We start from the raw sequence: 23,385 nt of genomic DNA, 5'->3' as shown, positions 1-23,385 counted from the left end.
TATATATAGGGACAAGTTTTTGGATTGTTAATCATGAGAAGGAGCATGCATAAATAGGGACATGACCCTAAACCAACGGCGAGGGTATTGGATTTAACCTTTGCACTCCCCCTTTTCAAAGCTTCACACAAAGCATTATTTTTTCTTGAATCAGGCGCTAGCTAGCTGTAAGGGACCTAGCTCGCATCACTACTACCCCGCGCGCGCACGGGTATCCCGCCGGTCCTATATTTTCAGGTCTGTCGGCACACGATAGATCGAGCCGGATACATGACGACAATGAAGATTGTGTATGATACAATGGAGCTTTCAAGAAAATACGTTTCGATTCGATCTGGCTTGATTAATAACAGTTGTTGCTTTAAACAAGTATCCATGCATGCACCCCACTCAAGTAACCGGCTAGCTGCAGCCAACACAATTTTTTTCCTTTTCTCTAAGACATGATTTAATTAATTTCCTCACGCACCAATTAATTTCTTTTGTTTGAGAACTCGCAGGGTTAAATATAATGCCTTATTTCCCCGTGGATTACAAATTACAATATATGTTTTTTAATTGGGTCAAGAGGGATTGGTTAAGACTGGATAAGTTTAATTCACTACACTTTCAATCATTCATCTCCTGACTTTCTGCTTCCACTTGAAATTAAGGCAAAATATCCAACTAGCTAGGAACACAAGGAAAAAAAAATTAATAAAATAAACCCAATAACATTATAACGATATAAATTTAATAATCATCATCATCATCATTGTCATTTAGTTTATGAATTATTAATTAGGAAAAACTGCAAAGTTTATTATATATATATATATATTTGTCTTTGTTAAATTTCATTTTGGTATGTTGTGTTTTGTATTGAAAATTTTAGTTTTTTTCGACGTGACGTTGATATGACATTTACTTGACTCTTATATGATGTTGATATGTACAGTGCCATGAAAAATGATTAAAATTATCAAAATATGAAACATATAAGACTAATACTAAAATTGAACAATATAAATGACCAAATTTACAAAGAAATAGACCAAAATTACAGTTCCCTGCTGTTTTCTTTGTGTCGTAGGCATTTCTCTCTTTGGTACTGCAATGTTATTATATATTGTCCAATGTGCAAATATGGCGAAATCAATATAAGTATGTACACTTCTCCTCGACCCTGAAACTAAAAAGCATCCGAATTAAATTTAAACAGATCTTTAAAAAGTTTAATTAATGTTTCATTTTTTTTATTTGTCATGCATTCAAATCGCCCATTCTCATTATATAGAACTACAATTATTTGGAATTATCACGAGTGTGCTTTACGTTAATCTTTTTATAAATTATTAAATGAAATTGTTGACCCACTAAGAAAAGAAGGTGGATATAAAAGGTGTTTGGTTAGTCGAAGGAAATTGGCGCTGCTTTTTCTTCACTAAAATTGATGTTAACAAAACATTTTGGTGACATGATGTTTTTTACTTTTCTTGTTTCCATTTTTTTATTGCAAAGTGTCATCATTCAGTAATCAGTACTCGTCGGATACTGTTGGTTTAGGTTACGTGTCATCGATTTATGGGATATATTTATTTATTTATTTATTTTCTTTAATTTGGTAAGCTAGATAAGTAAAAATTTGATGGTAAATACTTTTGTTTTTCTTGAAAGGAATATAGATTGATGTGATGGAATTAACTCCCTGCAGACAGCGAGTGGTGGTGGTGAGCGTTGAGCCTAGTTTGTTGGTTGGTTCAGAGGTGGANTTTATGTCAAAAATATTATTTATTATTGTAAATACAAACAAAACGGATAAAGATTCGTGAGATCGTCTCACAAGTTATATATATAGTTTTGCTATGTTGTACACCTAATGTACACACTTATGTGAGCATGGATAAAATGACACTCGCTTATTGGTAATGAAACATAGAAAATTTAATAAATTGACGTTTTTTTTTCAATTTAAGATAAACATATCAAAGTTAACTTTCATTTAAAAAAATTATTATGTGGTCGTCCTATATACACATATCATCTACTCTATCCTTTTCTCAAGTGGCCAAGTTGTATAAACATACAAAAATATTGTATTCTTTTGCGAGATCGATGGTGATAAAAAAAAAAAAAAAAAATTTAAATGACGGAAGTTGTGGGATCTGAGTGTTCTGGAGAACATGATGACCAAAATTGAAAGATGTGAATGAAGCCAAAATCACAGGAGGTGAAATTTAAGATCGATATGCACCCTCTAGCGTGAACATAATAAATCTTGTGGTGCATTGTTTGTTTTTTTAGATCAAATTTAAATATCAAAAACTTCTTAATCATTTTGAAATATTTTCAAGAATAATTAGATCATTACAACATTAAGTATTTTTCATAAGAACTGGCTAATAGGAAAAGTATCGGGATTTATAATTAATAATCAAAAGAGCTCGGGATGTTAGAGGTCTACGATTAATGTTTGAAGTCGTTACAAATTGATTTACCAAGACATTTTGGTTGTATATGTTATGCTATACACCTATTTTCTGTCATCTTCATGTTTATCATGAATTTATAATAATTTCGCCTACTATTAGTTTGGAAAAAGTCAAAATGGATATATGTTTCAATACCATAATGATTGAAGCAATAACAAATAATACGAGGAAAAAATATAAATTTATGTTAAAAGGGAATTTTGTACTCTTAAAAAAAAATAACCCAAAAAAAGAAAAAGAAAAAGAATTGTGTACAAAGCAAAACAAGAACATCCCACATAAATGAATACACTTCATATTAGTTAGTGAGGAGATAAAGGTCACATTTTTTTTTTTTACGTGTTAACAACTAATATACATGAAAAACTTACCAAGTGATTCTATAAAATAAATTTACCTATCGAACAAAAACACATCCAATTATTATTTTATTTCCTGATAACGAAGCCAGTGACCGACCACAATCACCCACACAACATAAAATAATGATGTGTTTTATGAGTGTAGACTACCTGATTCCCCATTTGAATCGAATGACCTGATCTGAAATTATGAATTTAGATTTCAAATGACTCTATTAGGCATTTAAAATCTATCATTGTGATTAAAAAATAACTAATAATAATAATAAATAGGCAAGGGATTTCATATCCATAGATTTAGGAATTAATCAAACTTCTTGTGTAGATTTGTTTGAATATTTTGAAATTCTTTCTTTCCAAAGCCCTCTTCCCAAATGCAACCTGAGATTCCTACAAATTCAGAATTGTGCAACTACTTTTGACAACACAAACTTCACAGAACAATTTAAATATAGAATGTCTAACTTAATATAATAGTGAAAATAAATATATACAGTTCATTCCAAGTTCCAACCAGCTGAATGTTACATTACACAATGTGTTGGCACACGAGTAAACTACATACAAAGTTGATGGTTTTGCAAAGACATGGTAGAAAAGAACAAACGAAAAACAACCAAAACAACACACAACTTAAAACAATACTACATCAAAGGAAAATCTTATTTACATTCACCAGCCCTCTAATTTCCGGCCCACAATCTTAAAACACATCCAGAAGCGAGAGGAATACCCATGGACTTATTGGTTTCCAATGGTGGTCACAAAAGGAACTAACCTTCTATAGTCTCTCCGTCTCCCGAGCGCACAGTTGTCTAGAACCCTGCCCAGCATCGCATGTGTATTCTGCAGCGCCAACTCTTTTGGAGATATACCGGATTCAGCAGCATTAGCTTGCCCCTGTGGTGTGAAGCCTGCCCCAAATCCCAGAGCAGTTGAAAACTGCAAAGGCCCACTTCGAGCTTTAAACGAGGTTTGAGGCACAAGTATCTTCTCATCCATCGCACCAAATCCATTCTCAAAAGAACCCGGATCTTGCGGATGGGACCCGGGCAAAGAGCTGCAGCTCTGTAAGAGTGCTTCTAGCACGCTTAGTGCCTCCCAGCATAAGGTACTCTCCACAAGTTGGGAAACAATCGCATACATTTGAGGACTCTGAGCTGCATCCACAGGAGTGTGCTGAAGTAAGGCCTTCAGCATAAGAAGTACGACACGCTGATATTCAACTGGCCCTTTCTCCAGAAGCCGCAGCAGGTGACCAAAAGCCAGAGCAGAGTGCTTGGGGAACCACCCGTTGCACAACAATGGTGAGACGCAAGCCAGAAGATTCTCTATCCCTCTGATCTCGCCAGAGGCGTAAGCCATAAAGACAGTTGCTAACTCATCCATTGATTTTGCATGACACCATATCGCAATATTAGTTGCAACAGAACAAGCCTTTTGGTATTGCTGTCGCAGAGGCGAAGCAGGTCCCACCACTGCATCCTGGCTGAGCTGTAAGCAAAGCCATGGAAGCAAGCCTGTGATGTGCATCAAGAGGCGTGTTTCTGCATCACCAAAAATCGAATCACAAGAGGGGACAGTGATTTGAGAGAGAACCTTAATGGAAACACCATGACTAACTGAGGACGTCAGTCCTTTAAGCACAAGTGGTTGTACTCCTTCAAATGCTGGCACTTTTCCACTTGATGGAGATATTTCAGAGGTATTTCTAGACACAGTGTGCTGAAATTCAGAACTATCTGATGCATTTGTGTCAAGCTCATCATGGGGCACACTGGAAAGCAGCACATTTTCTGTTGTGGTGTCCCGGAAAGATAGGCGGTCAATTGCTCGTGAGAAAAGTTCAAGCACCAGGCAGTACACGTGAATAAAGTCTGTGTGCATCATGGCAACACATCCCCAGAAAAGCTGGGGATAGAGTATGACCTTTTCAGGTTCCATATTTTCCACCATAACCTGCAAAGTCAATAAAATTTCCATTATAAAACCCAAAACTGATGGCACTGGATTGCCCAGGCACCTATGAAGGCAGCGAAGAAGAGATACACAAGCATCATTTGTGACACGCGGTCTGAGGGCACGATAAATTTGGTGTGATCGGCAAGCAAGGTGTCTCGAAGTACATTCCATTGCCCATTTTAGTGCCTCTGCCCCCCAAGTTTCTCTAAGATCTCCTTGGAAAAAAATTGCGTCAACCATGCTTTGCACAAGAGCAGACAAAAGTGCTGCACTTGGAAGCTCTATCCTGACAACTGTGGGGTCTTCGTTTTCCCACATCATGCTACCTCTCTTTGATTGGACATATTTAATTAGGCTCACAACTTGCTGCCTGTTTTCTCCATCACTATTCTCAACATCATACAGCTCCAAGTGCCGGCCAGCAAGGGAATAAAGCAAATTAACAAGTAGGTGTTGACAATGCTCCAACACAATATCCTCTGAACTGTCCATTGAGACAAATGTTACATGAAACAGAAGCGGCAAATGCTCCCTAAAATCTTCATCATTCTCGTATGCAATTTCAGCTAGTAGAATCAATGCAATGTCGGCGTGTGTCAATGAGTGTTGCTGATGGCCTTGCAAAGCTGACTGAAGTGCTTTAGCATTCACACCGTGAGTGCCAACACCAGAGTGCAATCCATCTTCCCCAGAATTTGGAGTGTCGACGAGGTAATCTCCACTGTCTCGAGATACATGGCGACTTCGCAAGCTTCCGGTTGAGCTTCGCACCCCCATTAGTGGCCCTGACATGTTAACTAATGATGGTAGTAGTTGCCGAGATCGACCAGCAGTTAGAGGAACAATATTCAGCTCAGGAGGCATAGGACTCAATGGGCCAGAAGCACTTCTTCCACCAACAGCGGCAGTTCTCCAGCTCAAGCTTCCACTGGTGTTTCTCAATGGTCCATCAAGAGAACCCCGGACAAGTAAAGGTGACATGTGAGGCTGGCTGTCAACAACAGTGGTGATTTGAGCCACAGCAGGTGCATGAGAAAATTCCAAGACAACATTTCCACCAGCATCACCCTTATTTGCTCTAGGCCGTAATGGCTCCACAGTATCCTCGAGCATTCTTTGAGCCAATTGGTAAACCAAGTGGTCAATTGTCCGTTGTGGACAGATTCGCGCTAAATATAAACTTACCCTCTTGGCAACGGAGAAGTATGTGGCAAAGGCTCCACTTATTTCTGCAGATGCATTTGAATCGCAATCCTCCATACCTTTGGTGATTAAGAAATCAAGGACTGGACTTATATTCCTCGGCTTGCTAGCTATTGTACGCCATAAATTTTCAATTTCATCAGGAAACTGATCCCCATGCCGCCAGGTCACATAATAAAGGCTTTTCAATAATCTTTCACTCCATCCTGAATCCTTAAGTTTCCAAAAATTGAGATTCTCAATCCACGGGGCCATGCAGGTTAGAACTTGATGTTGTGCAATTATATCCACTGCATCAAGTTGCCTCTGCATGATCTCCTCACAAAGAAGTTGGCTCAACTTTGGATGATCTTTACCAAGTTTGCAAGAGAGTTTGTATTGGAATTGTTGATATGAGTCGGGAAGGTTGCCAACAACGGCAGCTTGATAGCTTCCCAAGCACTCAGCACCATCCTCAGCCCATTCACGGACAGAGAGTGTCTCCAGCATTTGTAGAGCATCGTCACGGATTTGCCTCGAAGGATCTACCACTTTGTAAAGAATTAGGCTCAATAGTCTCTGAATCTCACATTTTGGTATCTCTTGACGCATGTAGACCTCAGCCAGCACACTGAAGTAGCCATCAGCTATAGCAGCATCAGAGTAGTAGCACTGCAGTAGTATCAGAGTTTCAAGCACAAAAATAATCAATACAAGAACTTGGACAAAAAGGCTGTAAAATTAATCCATATCAAAATAATGGCTATCAAAGTATTATAGGAAAGCTGCAAATAGGATATGTGGACGACCAACATGAAGAAGCAAAAAGAACACTACCTCGAACCCCCCCTACCCCTACCCTTCCGTGATTAATTTGAAATTGAAACCAGCACTCGCATAGATGATGCCTTAGCCAACATACAAACTGTCTTGGAAGAACTCCATGAGTACCTGATCAATACAAGCTGGAAATAGATCCAAATTTGTGAGTAGGAGATTCTTCAGAGCCAGTTTTGCCAGAGAAACTCGATGATGTCCGCCTCTGTATTTATCACGGCCAGCTGCTCCTCGCCCACCATCTCCAGTGTATTTAGAGTAAGCGGGGGTTCTTGGATCAGCTGGTGAATAACCAAATGGTGCCCTCGGCGTTGGCTCAATAAACAGGCTGTTTATCCAAGAAATCACCCGGCCACTCATCTTTCTTGCATTGTCATCAAAACAAGTCCCATATAGGAGGGACGCCATGGCATTCATAGAGGCCCATTGTATTGCTTCGACCTGTTCACTCAATTCTTTATCAAATGAAATTTTATCAATAGAATCTTTCGACCGTGAATGCTGACTAGACTTGTACCGTTCAACTTCACGTCGATAGTCAATAACACCATCCTGATTCCATGTACCACCTGTGTCATCTCCCCAAGAAAGGAGTAGATCAAAAAGTTTCTTTCTAGTTCTAATATCGAATTTCTCAGATTTAGAATCAACAAATTCCGGAGCCAGAGATCTTAGAACAGAAGCAAGTGCATATCGAAGAAGTTGCATCTCTTGAAAACTCTCCGCAGGTGCTGTTAATATCTGTCTAGTTGTTTCTTCAATGAACTTCAAATAATGGACGCGAAAAACCGGTTTGTTACCTAGCATGCCTGGCCATATCTTTTCTGCAACCATTCGATAGATATTTGCAATGTGGATGCGAAGCTCCTCACGGCGAGACTTTTGACTCTGCATAAGGTCCAGTGACATTTTTTCTCAGTGCACTAACACAAACAAAAATCAACTTCACCACATATCACGAGAATAAAATGATGTCTATGTAGAATTCAGTTCATAATAAGTTCGCTCTTAGTTCAGTGAAACTTGATAAGATTTCTCAAATCCTGGCAGTCTGTCTGCACACACCCTTCAAATTGACCTTCACCACTGGAACATCACAGCTATGTTTTCAAAACTTTGTAGAACAAACTTTGAATAATGTATACATCAATGAGTATCCGCTAATTAATAAATAATCAAGAACTCGAAAATATTTGGACTCACTTAAATAAATGTGATTTCCTCCAGAAGAACAAAAAGTGAGGGAACCAAGGAAAGACTTGCCAAGGGACACAAAGAAAAAGAAATCAACAGAAAGTGTCAACTATAAGGTAGGGAAAGCAAAAGAGGTAAAAAGAAACAAATGGGAGATAGAGAGTCTAAAAAATAATAGTACACAGCATTTCATTCAGAAGAATACCTTCCACTTTGGTTTTCCCTCAGTTTCCAGAGAAACCTCCTCTATAAAAGAAGAAAGCTCATTGAACATCACTTCGCACAATTCCAGATGAGAGTGTCCTAACGACATGGTGGCTGCATGCTGAAGAAAAAACAAGGTAAAAATGAATTGTGTATGCTAAACATATAGATCTGATTACCATATATGTTGGGTGGTTGAATCAACATATAGAGGGGGCTTACGCCATGTCATTTTAGGCACAAAAATGCAAATGTCCATGAACCACTTTCTAGAGTTCTAATACAGGTATTATAGATCATCATAGTCATGTGTTTCAAACTTTTACCAGTGGAACATCCCAAGCCAGGAAACAAAATGCAGCACGCAGTGAAATGCTCAAATTTATCGTCCCAAAAGTGCAATATTTGTATTTTTTTTCTACTCAGACTAGTTAGCGCCAGCAATCAAATGATTTATCAGGGTACTTGCACATAAATCCACCTAATATCGGACTTCATCACCAGTGAAGAAATACTTTGATGTAACTCTAAAGTGAGTCCAATAATACACTTTTAGAGGTAAGATTTGGAATCCAATATCTTCATCTGATTTTCCTTTTAATGAATTGTATCAAATGCGACATTGGAATTAGCACATCAAGAACCAATTATAATCAGATTTTGTCATAAAATCAGATTTCTTTTACTGTATAATAAATTGATGGCTTTTCCTCATGGCTCATCTTAAGAACAAAGCTCTAAAAATTAGAATTAGAATGCAACCTATCCACTTATATGCCAGCTAAGTTTGTCTAATTGGAAGTGTGCAGCAAACACTCACTACATGTGCTTCAGAAACAGATTTGAGGGAAGGAAAAATCAGATGGAACATTTCTTTTGTTGCTGCTGAACCACCATTTTCTTGATTAGCAATTGGGCATGAGCATGCAAACACTGAATACATGAGCCATTGATCCAGCTTGTTGTCCGTGTCCTGTGACTGATGAGCCTTTCCACCCAATTCAGCTGGTGTGATGTGCGCAAGGCGTTGAATAACCTCTAACCTGCATAAGAATGTTATTGAACCTCCTTGATTTTCAAGAGTTTAAATTAATGAAGTTCTAATAAAGACTGAGAATCTGAAAAATGAAGACAGCAAGTTATTGACAATATTTGATTCTTCCCAAATATTATCATAATTCCAAATTCAAGTATTGCAAGTATCAGTTGAAACTCAAGTTAATCAATAGATATTGTCACCATTAGGTTTGCTGCTCCCTGGTAAAATTGATAATGTGACACCAAAATAAGAGGTAAAAGCATATGGAGATTTTTACTTTGCTTCCTGAATTGAGCTAGGACATAGTTCTACAGCATATTTGACGATCTCACTAAGACATCGAGCCCATCTATTCTTATCAGGACTCTCAAAAAGTATAGACTGAAGAGTCACATCTGGAGGTACAGAATCTGACTCTCGTCGCAAATCGAAAGGACGCCCAAAATCCCAATAACAGCCCTGGACGATATCATCCTGTAAAAAATCAACTAGATATTTAAATCCTGGTATCTACAAGCAGAGCGGATAGGCATGACATCGAAGTCAAATCAATAAAAAAAATCTTAATGGAGTAAGTAAGTGTTGCCCACCCCATTCTCTTCAAGGACATCAATCATGAATATTGGTTCGGCTTCAAATTTTGTGTTATGATCTGGTCGTTCATACAATGAAAGCTCTCTTATATCATTCCACAATGCACGCACACATCGCAGCAACTCCAAGGCAGTGTGCCTGATTTGACTATCAACAGAACTAAGGAATACAAGACCAACTGCATCAATCTCTGAAGCACAAAACTCAATTGCCTCTCGGGACTGATGAAATGAGGACCTCTTGAATCCATCATTTCTCTGGACACGTTTTAACTCAGTAGAATCGTGATCTGACTTATCATCAGATAGACAAGCTCTCCAGAAGCGCATTAGTTCAAGTAGGCGTCCCAATGATGTTTGAATGAGGAGAGGGAACTCATCAGGAAGACGCAGGATAAAGTTTGACATCCCTCTCATAACTGCAAAGCGACGATGGGGAAGATATCTCACGATCCGATTTAAAACCTGCACAGCTTCTTCACGAACACCGGGATCTATACTGATGCCATGTTGTGGAATGATTTCGGTGATTTTATCATTGCGGCCAACTTCTTCGATCAGATACGGTATGCACTTTAGCACCGACCGGAAAAGATACCCTTGAGACTTTTCTCTTGTAATGGCATCTGGAAAACTATATTTCAGTTGTGCAGAACATTAAGCAAATTATACAACATGAGGCAATAATAAACTCGCACACACCCTCACACAAGTGCATGTGGGTGTGAATTGTTTGTGCTTTTGTGGTGGAAGATGTAAGATTGATTGGTAATTGGACAATTTACTGGTGCCCAGGATTGCACAGAAGCTTGGGATCAGAGTGTTCCTGAAGATTGCAGACGACATGCTAACAATTAGATGGTTGTGACTGCTAGTGGTTTTTGGTAGTCCAAGGCTCAAAATAGCTTGCTTCTAAAAACCGGGTACCAAAAGTGACTGCAGCAGTGTTGCTGGCAACATAAAATGGGGACGGGTGGCGAAAGCGTGAATTGTGATTGTGGAAAGAATCTAGGTCAGAAATAAGTGAAGTTTAGTGTTCCTAAGAAAAACTGGTTGTAACTGGTAAAATAACCATGAAATGGGTTTATTTTCATGATTTCGGGAAAGCGCAAGCCACATAATTTAACTAACATTCAGAGACAAACTTCAAAATGTGTATTCATATGTAGAATGTAAAAAATTCGCAAAATTAGCAAAACATTACCGATAGTGGTCTTTGAAGAAGTAAGAAGAGCCTGACTGTAAGTTCTATTGCTAGACCTCAGAATAGCTTCGATTGACGCTTTGACTTTCGGTATGTAATGACCAACATTATGAACTGTCAACGTATCACAAATTTGATAAACCAGGAATTCTATACGTTCGAAACAAAACAGAGTTTGAGCTAGAATAAGCACAAGTACCATGAAGAATTTCCAAGCCAACATGCTGACTTGTTGGAGACATAACAATGGCAAGCAAAGCTCGAAGGCCGATAACTTTAGCTTCCGGACTATCTTGCTTGAGCAATTCTAGAATCATATGATTCATAGCAAAATCAAGATTATGTTCAGCTATAGTTACACAGAATTCCACTAGTTTGTCGTGTTGGACATCCTGACTGAGCATTCCTTTCCTGAGAATAGTTAGAAGTTGTGAGGTGACGCTATCTAGGTAATCCCAAACACGATTTGGAGGTTGAGCATCACCGTGGACACTCAAGTAAAATCTCATAACACGATGTAGACAATCTAAGGCCATAAAGCGGTGGTTCTTATCCTGAAAAGGTGATCAAAATTAAACCTCAGAGGGGATTTATAATCGAATGCGTGGAAGAAATATTTATTGGCAGAAAATGTTAAATTATAGCATGATAACACTAGATAAAAGAAGCATAGAGGGAAATAGGTAACTGCACCAACTTACCCTAAGATGCTTGTATAATTGTTCCATGTGAGGACCAAAATTACTGAGAAAAATAATAGGATCGCCAAGGCACAGGAGAAGAGTCACCAACGGATAACCAACCTAGAAAAGAAAGAATTGATCATAACATTCATATGTAAACACAAGAATGCCAATCAGATCTTGAATGCCTTAAATCTTAATATAAACGAGGCCAACATAGAAATCTTTTTTTTTTTTTGATAAGAAACTAGATATTATTAATAATAGAAGTTTTACAAAGCAAGCGGATGAGTAATCCGCACGATGTCATTACATTTTTACCTTCCGAAGTAGTACTTCAGAGTTATCACCTTCAGAACAAAAAGGAATAGGGAAAGGAATGTTGCAAGCGTCTAAAACGGAAAGAAGAGCATTCATTTAGAGCTGGGTGGTAAAATGCAATCAATACACAAGATTATTCAGGTGATATGCAAATCACGTACCACTTGATTTGCACAACAAGAACTTCTATGGAGAAAATCCACAGCTGGATTTTTCAAATTAAGAAACAAAATTTCACAATTCCACTGCTTTAGTTCCTAAGCATGATATAGAGTGGATTTTTCGTATTAAGAAACAAAATTTCAAAATTCCACTGCTTTAGTTCCTAAGCATGATATAGACCAAAGTATGCATCTCTTGACTTAAGCCAAAATACGTTGCCACTCTATTAGCATTGAAACAAAAGGTGTTCCTTCGAAATATTTGTATAACTTTGTCCATGGCATCACCAAATACTTGTGATCTCCGATTCTTAAGAAATGACAACTGACTAAATGAGTCAAAAAAGAAAGTTATTGCGACATATCTGACAAACAGTAAGCAAGTTTCATGCCATAGAAATATACTTAATATTTTAAGTTACATTAAAAAAAATTGTACTGGTATCACCATATCCATCAATTATTGCAGTTTTGGGCAATTAAATAAATTCACAAGTCTGCTGAATCCTGAAGAACTTTATTATCTTCCTGGATGTAATATGGATTTTAGGAAATGAATAGAAAAGAAGAAGTTGAGTGAAAGAAATTGCCCACCAAATATCATCCCACTCCCAACACAAAAGAAGAACTTACAGTTATATGTTTGCTTTGTTTGTCCATCCAGTGCATGAGCTGGCTCCGTATTCGTGCAACAGCTTCATACCATAAGGTGAGTGCAGGATCAACACCAGAAGGAGGCCATTGACCTTTTCCACCATCAGCAAGTGGTGCTAGAATGTTTGAAAGCATGTTGCATATCGCATGGTAAAGTTCACTTTTTCTTTTGTGAGGAGTACGATTTAACGGATTTGCTTTAGCAACAAAGGAAGCTGATGCATTTAAACCGCCCTCCGTTTTGACCTGAAATTCACCTTCTCATCAGGGAAATGCTACCACATTAATTTACCTCAAACTGAATTTACCCTTACCCCAAGCTTAAGGTAGCGCATCCCGTTGATAATGCTAAGTGTTTCACTTCGCGAAATACTGGTATCAATTCGGCGAGTATTGAGCTCCATGAAGAAGCGCTCAGTCACAGAGCTAAATCTGTTTAGTCAAAATGATCAGAGCATAAGATTTATTAGATCGAATTGCATGCCTCTAAAAGAATTTGCTTGTCACACAATCACAAAAACTTCCAGAGAAGCAGCTGAAGTAGGTTGACGATATTTTTATAAATATGTTTTAACTTTTGCATTCCCAAGATGAAACAGTTAAGTCTTTCGAGAGCCACAGATTCATTATGTCACTACCTTATCTTCCAAGACTTAAAATATCTTTAAATTTTGATTTAATACGAAGTGTTTGGCTTCTGAAAAGAGATATTGATCCGATTTAGAATTTAAGTCGATCAAAGAAAAGGCAGGTTTTGTTGTGCACAAAAGAGCCACAAGCTTCCATACAAATACCTGATCCACGATAAAGCGCCAAGGAGTTGCGCCACTAGATCAAGAAGAAGCCCCCTTAAATCAACCAATGAAGGATATTCGACTTGGCTAACAACCCTGCAATTAAATCAGACCTACCTCAGGATATATATAAGGATCAAGGTCAATAGAACAACCTGCATCACAAGTTTCTTTTTGTGACTTATATTTATAGAAAGTAAAGGCAAGACTAAATTTTTATTCAGGTAACTTCCCTCACATCAAACCTACATATTAAAAACACCAGAAGCTTCTTGATGAAAGATGATGTATGTTTGGTCCGTGTTTTTTGCCACAATATATTGCGCAGAGTACTCATGTAATCAAACAATCAAAATTTTCTGAATTTTTTAATTTCTTGGATGATAAGAACTATAACCATTGTGTTACGGGCGTGATTAGAAAACCTCTTGGAGCTCTAGAAATATTTAATGGAATAATTCACTTTAATCAGGAGTTAAAATAGAACTCTCTCAAGAAACCATCAAGGTTAAAATATCATTTGATCTTCTTTAGAGGAAAAACACCACCTAGGCACATCACTGTCAAAATCTTTTCATGAGATGAGAAAATTTAATGACTCAATTTCTGAATGTACCACTGGAATTTCAGGTGACCCTGGGAGATGCATACAGTCCTTAATCGAGTGAATCCTCCACGATCATGACAACACTTACAAATCATTTCATCCCCACAATATTTTTATATTTTTTGTTCACACTATTCTATAAGGAATTTGTTTGGCATGCAAGTAAGATATTTTGGCAAACAGGAAAATTTTGAATTCACCGCACAAGATACTCAATTTTTCATCTCAGCCAGAGAAGACACATACATGAAGTTACAAGTACATCATGGGGAAAACATATGCACTGATTGCAGTTTTCCATCAGGACATGAATTGTTACATAAATTCAGTTTTCTGATCGTTACCTGTCGGCATTGATTAGCCAGTCAAAGATAAAATTTTCAAGACCAATCCATAGTTTTTCTGCCAGTAGAGAAAACAGGTTAAGAAGAAGTGGGAAGGAAACCCCAGTCAGAGGAAAGGTATGAGGCCAACTGTCCAGACAAGAAAACAAGTAAATGTGAACCAATTTCCATTACGCTGGTTAAGGGGCCAAACAGACCAAATAAAAACCTTAAGAGCACGTATAGACCTGTAAGTCCTTCTTGAGGGCAGCATTCAACAAAGCGAATACAAGCTGAACAAAAAATGCACTCCACTGCAAGCTGGACAACATAATATTGCAATGAAGTACAAGCCAAAAATATATGTTGTATGTTGTACGAAATATATAAGATGTATTACAAAATGCTGTCAATTGATTTCCTTTATTTTTATGCCCTTTGACAAACTCATATTCATTTCCTGAAACAACCTTCCATTTTCCATTTCCTTTCGACAGTATTCTAATAAAAATAGAAAACCATAAGAGTGACAGAAAACATAGGCGGAAAAAAAATGACCGCAAAGGTCTATGCCAACCGTGGAAGGGGTTATGATAAACAGAAAAATAACTCAACAAATGTAATGGTTAACAAGCTCCAGGTCATGTGAAATATAGCGGCAACAACTGTGCTCGATAGTCGGTATATCTAACAATTGTAAGATAAATTACACCCTTCTCCCTTGAGGTTCTTTGAAAATCATAATTATAACCACCTTTCCCTAAGTTCACAAACTTTTGTGTTTGCCTAACCGCATTTAAAGAGCTCCAAGATAGTTGCACCATGATTATTTAACCTCTACAACTGCTTATTTGCGATAAAAACCATTGGAACACGAAATACGACTACTTTAGCCAAACAAAATATTTTTAGAATACTAAAATACTAAAAAGGTAAGTGACTCTTATTTCCTCAAATACCCTGTAAATTATCTTCATACATAATTAGCTTTTTCTCTCTTTTCATACCAATTCACCCTTAAAAGTTAAAACAAATCATTTCATATGTTATCCTCGTTAAATCCAAACTATTGCAATTTTAAGACTAAATAAAAAAAGCATTCCTCCACCAACTCACCAACCCAAAGGTCACCACCACCGCGAGAAGATAAAAAAACGAGTAAAATGAAATTGAAAATAAAAAAAATAAAAAAAATGCAGTTGTGAATATAGAAATGTAGTCAAAAAATCAAAATTTCTGTAAGAAATTAATTTTCATAAAGAAAATTAACTCATTTCCCTTCTTAATTTCATTTTCTTTTTTGCATCCTCTGTTCATGGCAACGGTGATTTTGTAAGGGCGAGGTTATGTTCTTGTAACCACGTTTTAATCAGAGTTAACTCGCATATCATGATGTTATTAATAAAAACTTATTTGGACCTTTTTTTGTATAAGGAAATGAATAAAACTAAATTGATATGGGATTGAAAGCTTCGGAGAAGTTGTGATTACGCCAAAACTTAGACAGGGCGGATAAAATTCTTTAACAAATTTTAAAGGATAAAGGCTAATATAGTTATGTTGCACCATTCATCATATTTTTTAATAAACAAGCAATCTTTTTTAGACCTCAAGGATGTGGTGGTAATTATGAATTTTGAATGTGAAGTATAAAATTAGAAAAAATTCAGGGGAGGAGGATGACTGGCCCTAATTCTAATATTCAACATCTAAGAAATAAATTTTCACAACTTATGTTCTCTCAGACAATGAGGAAGATGGTGGATGCTGCCACTGGTATGAGAGTCTGCTACAGTTAATGATTCATCAGATTGAGGATAATCAAACCTTCCTCTGAAATGTGGAAGCATCATTTGCACCTTTGGGGGATTCACTGCATAGCACATTAAAAAATAATTAGATGAGATGACTCGAATGATGCAAAAAAATGTATTTCGAAATTAATTAGAAAATCATCTAATCTAGCAAGGAAAAAAGATCAGAGTAAATCAAGTATCTCAATGTAATAACATGATCACAAGCTTCCTCTGTTAATCTGCAATGCATGAGATTCTATACCACCACATTAATGACACAAATACTTGATTCTACCTAGCTCTTGTAATCTTGTACTAAAGTGGTACGACTGAGATTAATAATCTGCGACAGCTAAATGATTTTTTTTTTTCATGACAGCTGAATGAGTTATGATAAAGTGTTGGTTACAGTTTCATGGCATTTCAAAGTAAATTTTGTCTCAGTAATCGTTATTAAAGAACTAAAAGAACCACAGAACTGGGAGGTCCTCCATTAGTATAGCAGTCATCCAGTGAGGGAAAAAAGGTATGGAGGCCCCGTGAACAGAATTGACTGAACGTATGATTGCTCCCCTTATTCATAACATATATTCAACTGTAATTACATTTACTTATAATAGCATGACAAAAAATCATATGGAAATATATTGATTCTTTATCTTTAATAAAATGCACTGATCAAGAAGGGAAGGCCTCGTTCGTGCCTCCACAAAAAATTCAAAGTATGGATTATTTTGCATTTGGTAAGCATATAGGATAAGCCTGTGCATCTCACTTCTCAGTTTTGGTGCTTTTGATGCTCAAAAATATTTCTAGTGTTGAGTAAAATTACTAATGTTGCAGTTAATTATTTAAAATCTTCACAATCTTTCACAGTGAAAACTTAAAAGCACGTCTGAAACTCAGTCAATTAGGTAGATCACCAGGTAGACATTACCATGCACGAAACAAGTACTTTCCATGGAAGATAATCCCCAGATATAATATTCTTACCATCTGAATGAATGTCACGAATAATAATAAATCCATATGAAAATTATTGATGTTTTATAACGATATTCATGTCAAACTATATATATTCACAGAAAGTGGATAACCTCTCTCTCCAACGTAAAAGAGCTTCCAATAAGGGTACAGGTGTGTGCCGAGCCACCATAGCTAAAGAATCAAGTACTTGCTCATAAGCTGGATCAGATGGTCGAAGGTACTGTCCATCCTGCAGTTAGACATGCAGAAAATGTTTTGATGCAGTTGACGTAAAATGTATAAGGCAATACTCCATTAGCAACCAAATTATCCTCTCCTAAACAACCCAATGATCTTTCATTAGCTATTTTATTTTTAGTTTCTGCTCTAGCTTGCTCAATCCTTAATTTTAACTCCATGTTCTTTTGTGGTTTCGCTTTTTAGATCCATCTTAACAAGGGCACCTTTAATTACCTTAGGGCAACCAAATTGTTCTAGTTTCCAATGTACAATGAAATAAAATTTATTTTCACTAAACGCACGCGCAAGAGCTCACTGCATTTCAAGTGCCAACGCAAAGAGGGTAAAAAAGGGGAATCAACGGGACTTACCTGTACTTGAGCAGTTTCAATCCGACGCCTGGCAAGAGGCAGGAACCGTTGCAGCAGCGCATCAACAATCAACTTTGCCGCACTTCCGGCTTTCATGCCTCCCTCCAATCAAATTATAAACTCCCGAATTACAAAATTCAAAATTTCATCTCAACCCTAAAATGTGTTCCTCATCGATCCAAATTCCAAAAACTGTCAGAAAAACATCAAAAAAAAATTTCTTCTTACAGTAAAATTCAATTCAACAAACGCGCAATACATCTTACCAGCAAAATCACTCGAACAGGGCTAAACACCAAATCCTTTGAAGAAACAGAGGTCCTTGAATGTACCTTTCGAGACTAGGAGTGAAGATTTACTTCGCCTTGTTATTAAGGTTACATCTTGCAAATTCCGGCTTCCATTTTGGATTCTCTTGTTTTCATCCGGTTAGTTGTGCTGTTTTGGCGATCAAAGATCCGGGTCAAACAACGGTTCAGCAGCGTCTCGCCGGTTCAGTATCATAATTTTTCTTATTAATTTAAATTTTATGTGATTTAAGAGATTGTAAATGCTTAAAAATCGTGGTTTATATAATTATTTTTCATAGAAATTACATACACAGACACTAACATAATCTATAATTTTTTTCACCAGTTTTATTTAATCCTTAAAAAATTAAATGGGTATTTAAAAAAGTACTTTATTTATAATAATCAGAGAGCAAGCAATTTTTTACATGTTTTTTCATTTAAATATTGCAAAAAAAAACCAAAATTATTGAATTTTATTTACAAACTCGGTTTATTCCGTTTTACTAATATTTTTTCAAAAACAGGTCTTTTGTGAGACGGTCTCACGAATCTTTATATGTGAGATGGATCAATCTTAGCGATATTCACAATAAAAAGTAATAAATTTTCATGGATGACCCAAATAAGATATCCGTCTCACAAAATACGACCCGTGATATCGTCTCACACAAGTTTTTGGCTTTTTTTTCAAAATAATCAGAGCTAAACCATATCAAATGATTTAACGATATTTTAAAAAGAAAATTCAAAATTTTAATCATTCAAATCAAATTTTGAGTAGGCTTGTAGCATTTTTTATATTTGACTTTTTTTATATATAAAAAATATTTTTAACTTAAGAAACTAAATATCGATATATACACATCTCCATTTATGGTATGACATAAATGTCAGTATATCTACAATATTTAGATTATTCATGTAATGACCCGTGTTAAATATACGTTATTTGACAATAATTAAGTCAAATAATTAAATAGTGTGTTTAAAATATGTATTAGAAAATATCGGTTTATAGACGATATTAAAATACATATTTAAATTTTATAGCACACGAGAGTAGAAATAAAATAGACCGGATCAAGTTTTGAACCCAAAATAATAAAAAAATAAACACACACATATAATATGAATATATATATATGTGTGCTATAAAATTTGAGCCAACTCATAATTATATGTATGTACATATATTCATGGAAGAAATTTTTTTTTAATGAATCATATTATAATTTATTTATTTATTATGATATGGTTTCAACCTTAACAATAATTTATTTTTTGAATAAAGTTTATTTATTTATTTTCCTTTTTTATCATTTATTTTCAAGCTACTTAGTAAGATTTAAAAATTTAAATCAAATTGAAAATAAAATTGTATAACGGTCAATGGATTAGGCCGATGACACATTATCTCGACCCAGTCATTCTATGCTTCCAGCTTTCTCCTCTGTCGGACAGTACTCAAGAAGCTCTCCTTACAATCAGAGAGGAAAAAACAAGAATCGATAGCGAATTCGAACTGCGTGAGAGCAAGAAACACAAACCCATTAACGGTAGATGAGTGTGGGAGTCAATGAAACGAGATAATCTTCAAAGTGGGAGCACACAGGTTGGGGTTCGAGTGTCATCATAAAACCAAGAAACTGTGTTTTGATGTCTATATAGTCAGTAGCTGAAGAAAAATTGGATATTGCGAGGTCTGAAATCGGATTTTGAATTAAATACGAGGTAACCCATCTCTCTTTAGCGGCTATTTGTTCCGGAGTTTCGCCTGTTGGCGGTGACTGAAAATTGTAATCTTTTTTTATATAGTTGTTATTTGAACCTCCAAATTCTTCGATTCGGATCTGGAACATGAAATGTTCAATTTAAATTGGAACTTGTTTGTTGTATTTGTCTGCTGGTGCTTAGAATTTTTGTTGTCTAGGTAAATGGTCTTTTTCATCTGATTGTTTATTTCTACAGAAGGCTTGAGTTTCAAGTCCATTTGCACAGTTTTCTTGGGGCGAGGGTTTGTTGCTGGTTTTGGATCGTCACTGGAACTGCAGAATCAGATTATTGGATGATAAAATGAGGCCATAAATTGATACCATCCCGTGTAATTCGTGAGACTCAATCCTCTTGGAGGCAAGGAAGGGGTGACCAGGATTACAAGATTCTTCAAAAGATTCGACATTAGTTTTATTTTAAGTTATTGAGTATTTATAGCATGTTAGATATGGCTGGAGAAGCTTCTGAATCTGGGTCGAGAGCATCAAATTCCGGATCAGTGAGAAGTGGATCTTTACGTGAGGAGGAAACTTTCCACCGGCAAGCAAGTTTTGGCGGAAGTGGATCAAGGAATAGCAGCCCTCTTGGCAGGATGGGTTCGGGGAGCACAAGTCCGTCAAGGCAGAAAGTGATTAAGACCAAACCACGGGGTTTAGACGAAGAAATTATGGCCACATTTTGTAAATCTGTACAACCGGATATCCAGATGGAAGATAATATATGGGCCATGCTGCCAGAAGATTTGTTAAATGAAATATTGGCTAGAGTTCCACCATTCATGATTTTTCGGCTCCGTTCTGTTTGCAAAAGATGGAATTCAATTTTGCAAGACAATAGCTTTCTGAAGTTCCATTCACAAGTACCCTCCCATGGGCCTTGCCTTCTCACATTTTGGAAAAATTCACAGACTCCTCAATGTTCAGTTTTCAGCTTGCCTTTGAAACAGTTGTTTCGGATTCCATTTACATTTCTGCCACAGTGGGCTTTCTGGTTGGTTGGTTCATCAGGGGGCCTGGTTTGTTTCTCAGGATTGGATGGATTGACTTTCAAAACATTAGTTTGTAATCCATTAACACAAACTTGGAGGACTTTGCCAAGTATGCATTATAATCAACAAAGACAATTGATAATGGTAGTTGATCGAAAAGATCGGTCTTTTAAAATTATAGCCACCAGTGATATTTATGGTGACAAGTCTTTGCCTACAGAAGTATATGACTCAAAGCTTTGCAAATGGTCGCTTAACCAAACCATGCCTGCCGTTAATCTTTGCTCCTCAAAGATAGCATTTTGTGACTCGAGGTTGTATTTGGAGACTCTTTCACCATTAGGTTTGATGATGTATAGAATGGATACAGGCCACTGGGAACACATCCCTGCCAAATTTCCTCGGTCTTTATTGGATGGGTATCTAGTAGCTGGAACTCAGAAGCGCCTGTTTTTAGTTGGAAGAATTGGTCTTTATAGTACCCTTCAAAGCATGAGGATATGGGAGCTTGATCATTCAAATTTTGTTTGGGTTGAGGTAAGTAGGATGCCACCTAGATATTTTCGAGCTCTCTTGAGATTATCAGCAGAAAGATTTGAATGCTTTGGTCAGGATAATCTGATATGTTTCACATCGTGGAACCAAGGGAAAGGTCTTCTCTATGACGTTGATAAAAAAGTGTGGTCTTGGATTGTTGGATGTGCTCTTCAATCGTACAACAGTCAGGTTTGTTTCTATGAGCCAAGATTTGATGCTATGATCTATTGATCTTGTCTACCATCAAGAATCCAATGTCAAAATTTCCAACATTTGGATTACATCTTATTTCACCAGTTCAAGATCCCTTGTACCACTGCGTCCTTTCTTGAAGCTAAGCCTGTTTCTGTACTCACTTTTGTGTTCTTGGCAAATATTTGCAAGTGGTGGTAGTAGATGCTGTACTTTAAAACACCTTTTGACGTGAAAATTACTAAAAAGTGAATGATATCGTTCTCTATCATGGAGAAAATAATTCTATTTTTTGATGAGTATGTGGGCGTCTGGGCTGAATCTGGTCTTTCTCCACTTTAAACGACTCAGCTTTTTTTGTACACTGTCATGACGGGTCATACTTCTGGTTGTGTGCATGTAATTGTATTTCTACTATTAATATTTATCCGGCTATCCTGATGATACATGGATTTTTGTAAAAACAAATTAGGAGTAATTTTGCATCATTTCTTTCAGAGATTGAAACAGAACGAGAGGCATCATCACATCTATCTTTCATCTTTATATTTGTCATTTATCAGAGTTTTGAACTTAGATGTTTCATTCCTTAGTCTAAGAACTGGAACTGTTGAATTATTGGGATATGAATGATTGGTTTGATTGCAATCCAGTCACAGCTAAATTATCTGAGGCCATTGAGGCTCGAGTTTCGATTCTAACTATCGAAGCTAGGTTGCCAGCATGGAACCCATTCTCTTGATCACAACTGTTTTTTTGTGCACGATCAGGGTAGGTATTCCATGGTCCATTACTTGTCTAGACTAACTATTGTGTACGCGTTGGAGAATAATGTTCAAATAAATCTTATGATTGGTTCGAAATACCCAAAAAAAAAAAAAAAAAAAAAATAAAAAAAAAAAAAAAAAAAAAAAAAAAAAAAAAAAGATTACGTATTATTCGAAACAATTCTGGTTTGGTGACGAGCATTGTCTGAGGTAATCTTAATGGAAGATAATTTTTTATGAGAAAATAAAAATTGTATTATTTAAAGTATTGAGTATAAATAGGCTGATGAGCATATGCAGGTGGAAATATAATCAACAATTACAAGTTTCTTATAAAAAAAAATATCAGCATCTCCTATGACTAGTTCACAAGGATATAAATTATTCATGCAACTAAAACACGTGATTTGATTGTTCTATCAAAATATGCGGAGATATCTTCCAACATTTGTTGCATTCGCGCAATAATTTGATGGCTTTTGTTATGTGTTTGTAACCTCATTTGGAAGCTTATCTTGTTTCCGAGGCTTATGTATTTGTCGTCTGTTTAGGATGGAATTTGAATTTTCTATTATAACTTTTGGATAAAGGGATGAATATTATATGGACTTTGTTTAATAATTTATAACCTTTTCGAAAGTATTTGATAATAAAATCTTAAATACGAGCTATTAGATCTTTTATGATTTTTATACATGTTTTTATAAGTCTCTTCAAAGTAATTATTATTTTCATATCTCAAAATTATTTTTACTCCTTATTTTCCTCTGATCACTTGATAATTGATATACCCTTTTCCTTTCGATCTTGTTTATGTGAATTCATTTTCTTTTTCAATACATCGGGAGCTTAACTTTAAATTAAGATTTAA

At 36.3% G+C, this 23,385-nt stretch overlaps 2 protein-coding genes across 10 annotated transcripts; one reads left to right on the top strand and one right to left on the bottom strand.

The window, feature by feature from the left end:
• Positions 1–3,298: 3,298 nt before the first annotated feature.
• Positions 3,299–18,471, bottom strand: LOC140970824 (uncharacterized). 9 transcript variants are annotated; one of them, XM_073432756.1, is made up of 18 exons: positions 18,231–18,471; positions 17,965–18,156; positions 17,485–17,603; positions 16,419–16,464; positions 14,840–14,912; positions 14,613–14,670; positions 13,662–13,757; positions 13,182–13,299; positions 12,847–13,113; positions 11,750–11,851; positions 11,248–11,602; positions 11,049–11,162; positions 9,842–10,470; positions 9,529–9,725; positions 9,033–9,255; positions 8,214–8,333; positions 6,929–7,702; positions 3,299–6,649 (listed from the first exon to the last, which is right to left on the bottom strand). In XM_073432756.1, exons 2-18 carry the CDS (start codon positions 18,058–18,060, stop codon positions 3,575–3,577), a joined length of 6,462 nt encoding a protein of 2,153 aa, XP_073288857.1. In that variant the 5' UTR covers positions 18,061–18,156; positions 18,231–18,471; the 3' UTR covers positions 3,299–3,574. The 9 variants fall into 9 exon arrangements, with proteins under 9 accessions (XP_073288857.1, XP_073288858.1, XP_073288860.1 ...); XM_073432757.1 differs by having other exon boundaries at positions 17,965–18,133; XM_073432759.1 differs by having other exon boundaries at positions 17,965–18,120.
• Positions 18,472–19,660: 1,189 nt separating this feature from the next.
• LOC140970823 (F-box/kelch-repeat protein At5g15710-like) lies at positions 19,661–22,180 on the top strand. The gene is made up of 2 exons (XM_073432754.1): positions 19,661–19,988; positions 20,226–22,180. Exon 2 carries the CDS (start codon positions 20,470–20,472, stop codon positions 21,784–21,786), a length of 1,317 nt encoding a protein of 438 aa, XP_073288855.1. The 5' UTR covers positions 19,661–19,988; positions 20,226–20,469; the 3' UTR covers positions 21,787–22,180.
• The last annotated feature ends 1,205 nt before the right edge of the window (positions 22,181–23,385 follow it).

The sequence above is a fragment of the Primulina huaijiensis genome, chromosome 2 (genome assembly GCF_012295235.1).
Source record: "Primulina huaijiensis isolate GDHJ02 chromosome 2, ASM1229523v2, whole genome shotgun sequence".
NCBI lineage: Eukaryota > Viridiplantae > Streptophyta > Magnoliopsida > Lamiales > Gesneriaceae > Primulina > Primulina huaijiensis.
The sequence above is the reverse complement of the archived record's forward strand: the minus strand, read 5'-3'. Positions and strand labels throughout refer to the sequence as shown.

Excerpts from the sequence above, each read along its gene's own strand:
- LOC140970824 (XM_073432756.1), bottom strand. The coding sequence starts at position 18,060 with ATGAAAGCCGGAAGTGCGGCAAAGTTGATTGTTGATGCGCTGCTGCAA. Across the intron at positions 11,163-11,247 it reads TGGCTTGGAAATTCTTCATG|TTCATAATGTTGGTCATTAC; the intron begins GTACTTGTGCTT and ends ATACGTTGACAG. Across the intron at positions 9,256-9,528 it reads AGCTCAATTCAGGAAGCAAA|GTTAGAGGTTATTCAACGCC; the intron begins GTAAAAATCTCC and ends ATTCTTATGCAG.
- LOC140970823 (XM_073432754.1), top strand. The coding sequence starts at position 20,470 with ATGTTAGATATGGCTGGAGAAGCTTCTGAATCTGGGTCGAGAGCATCA.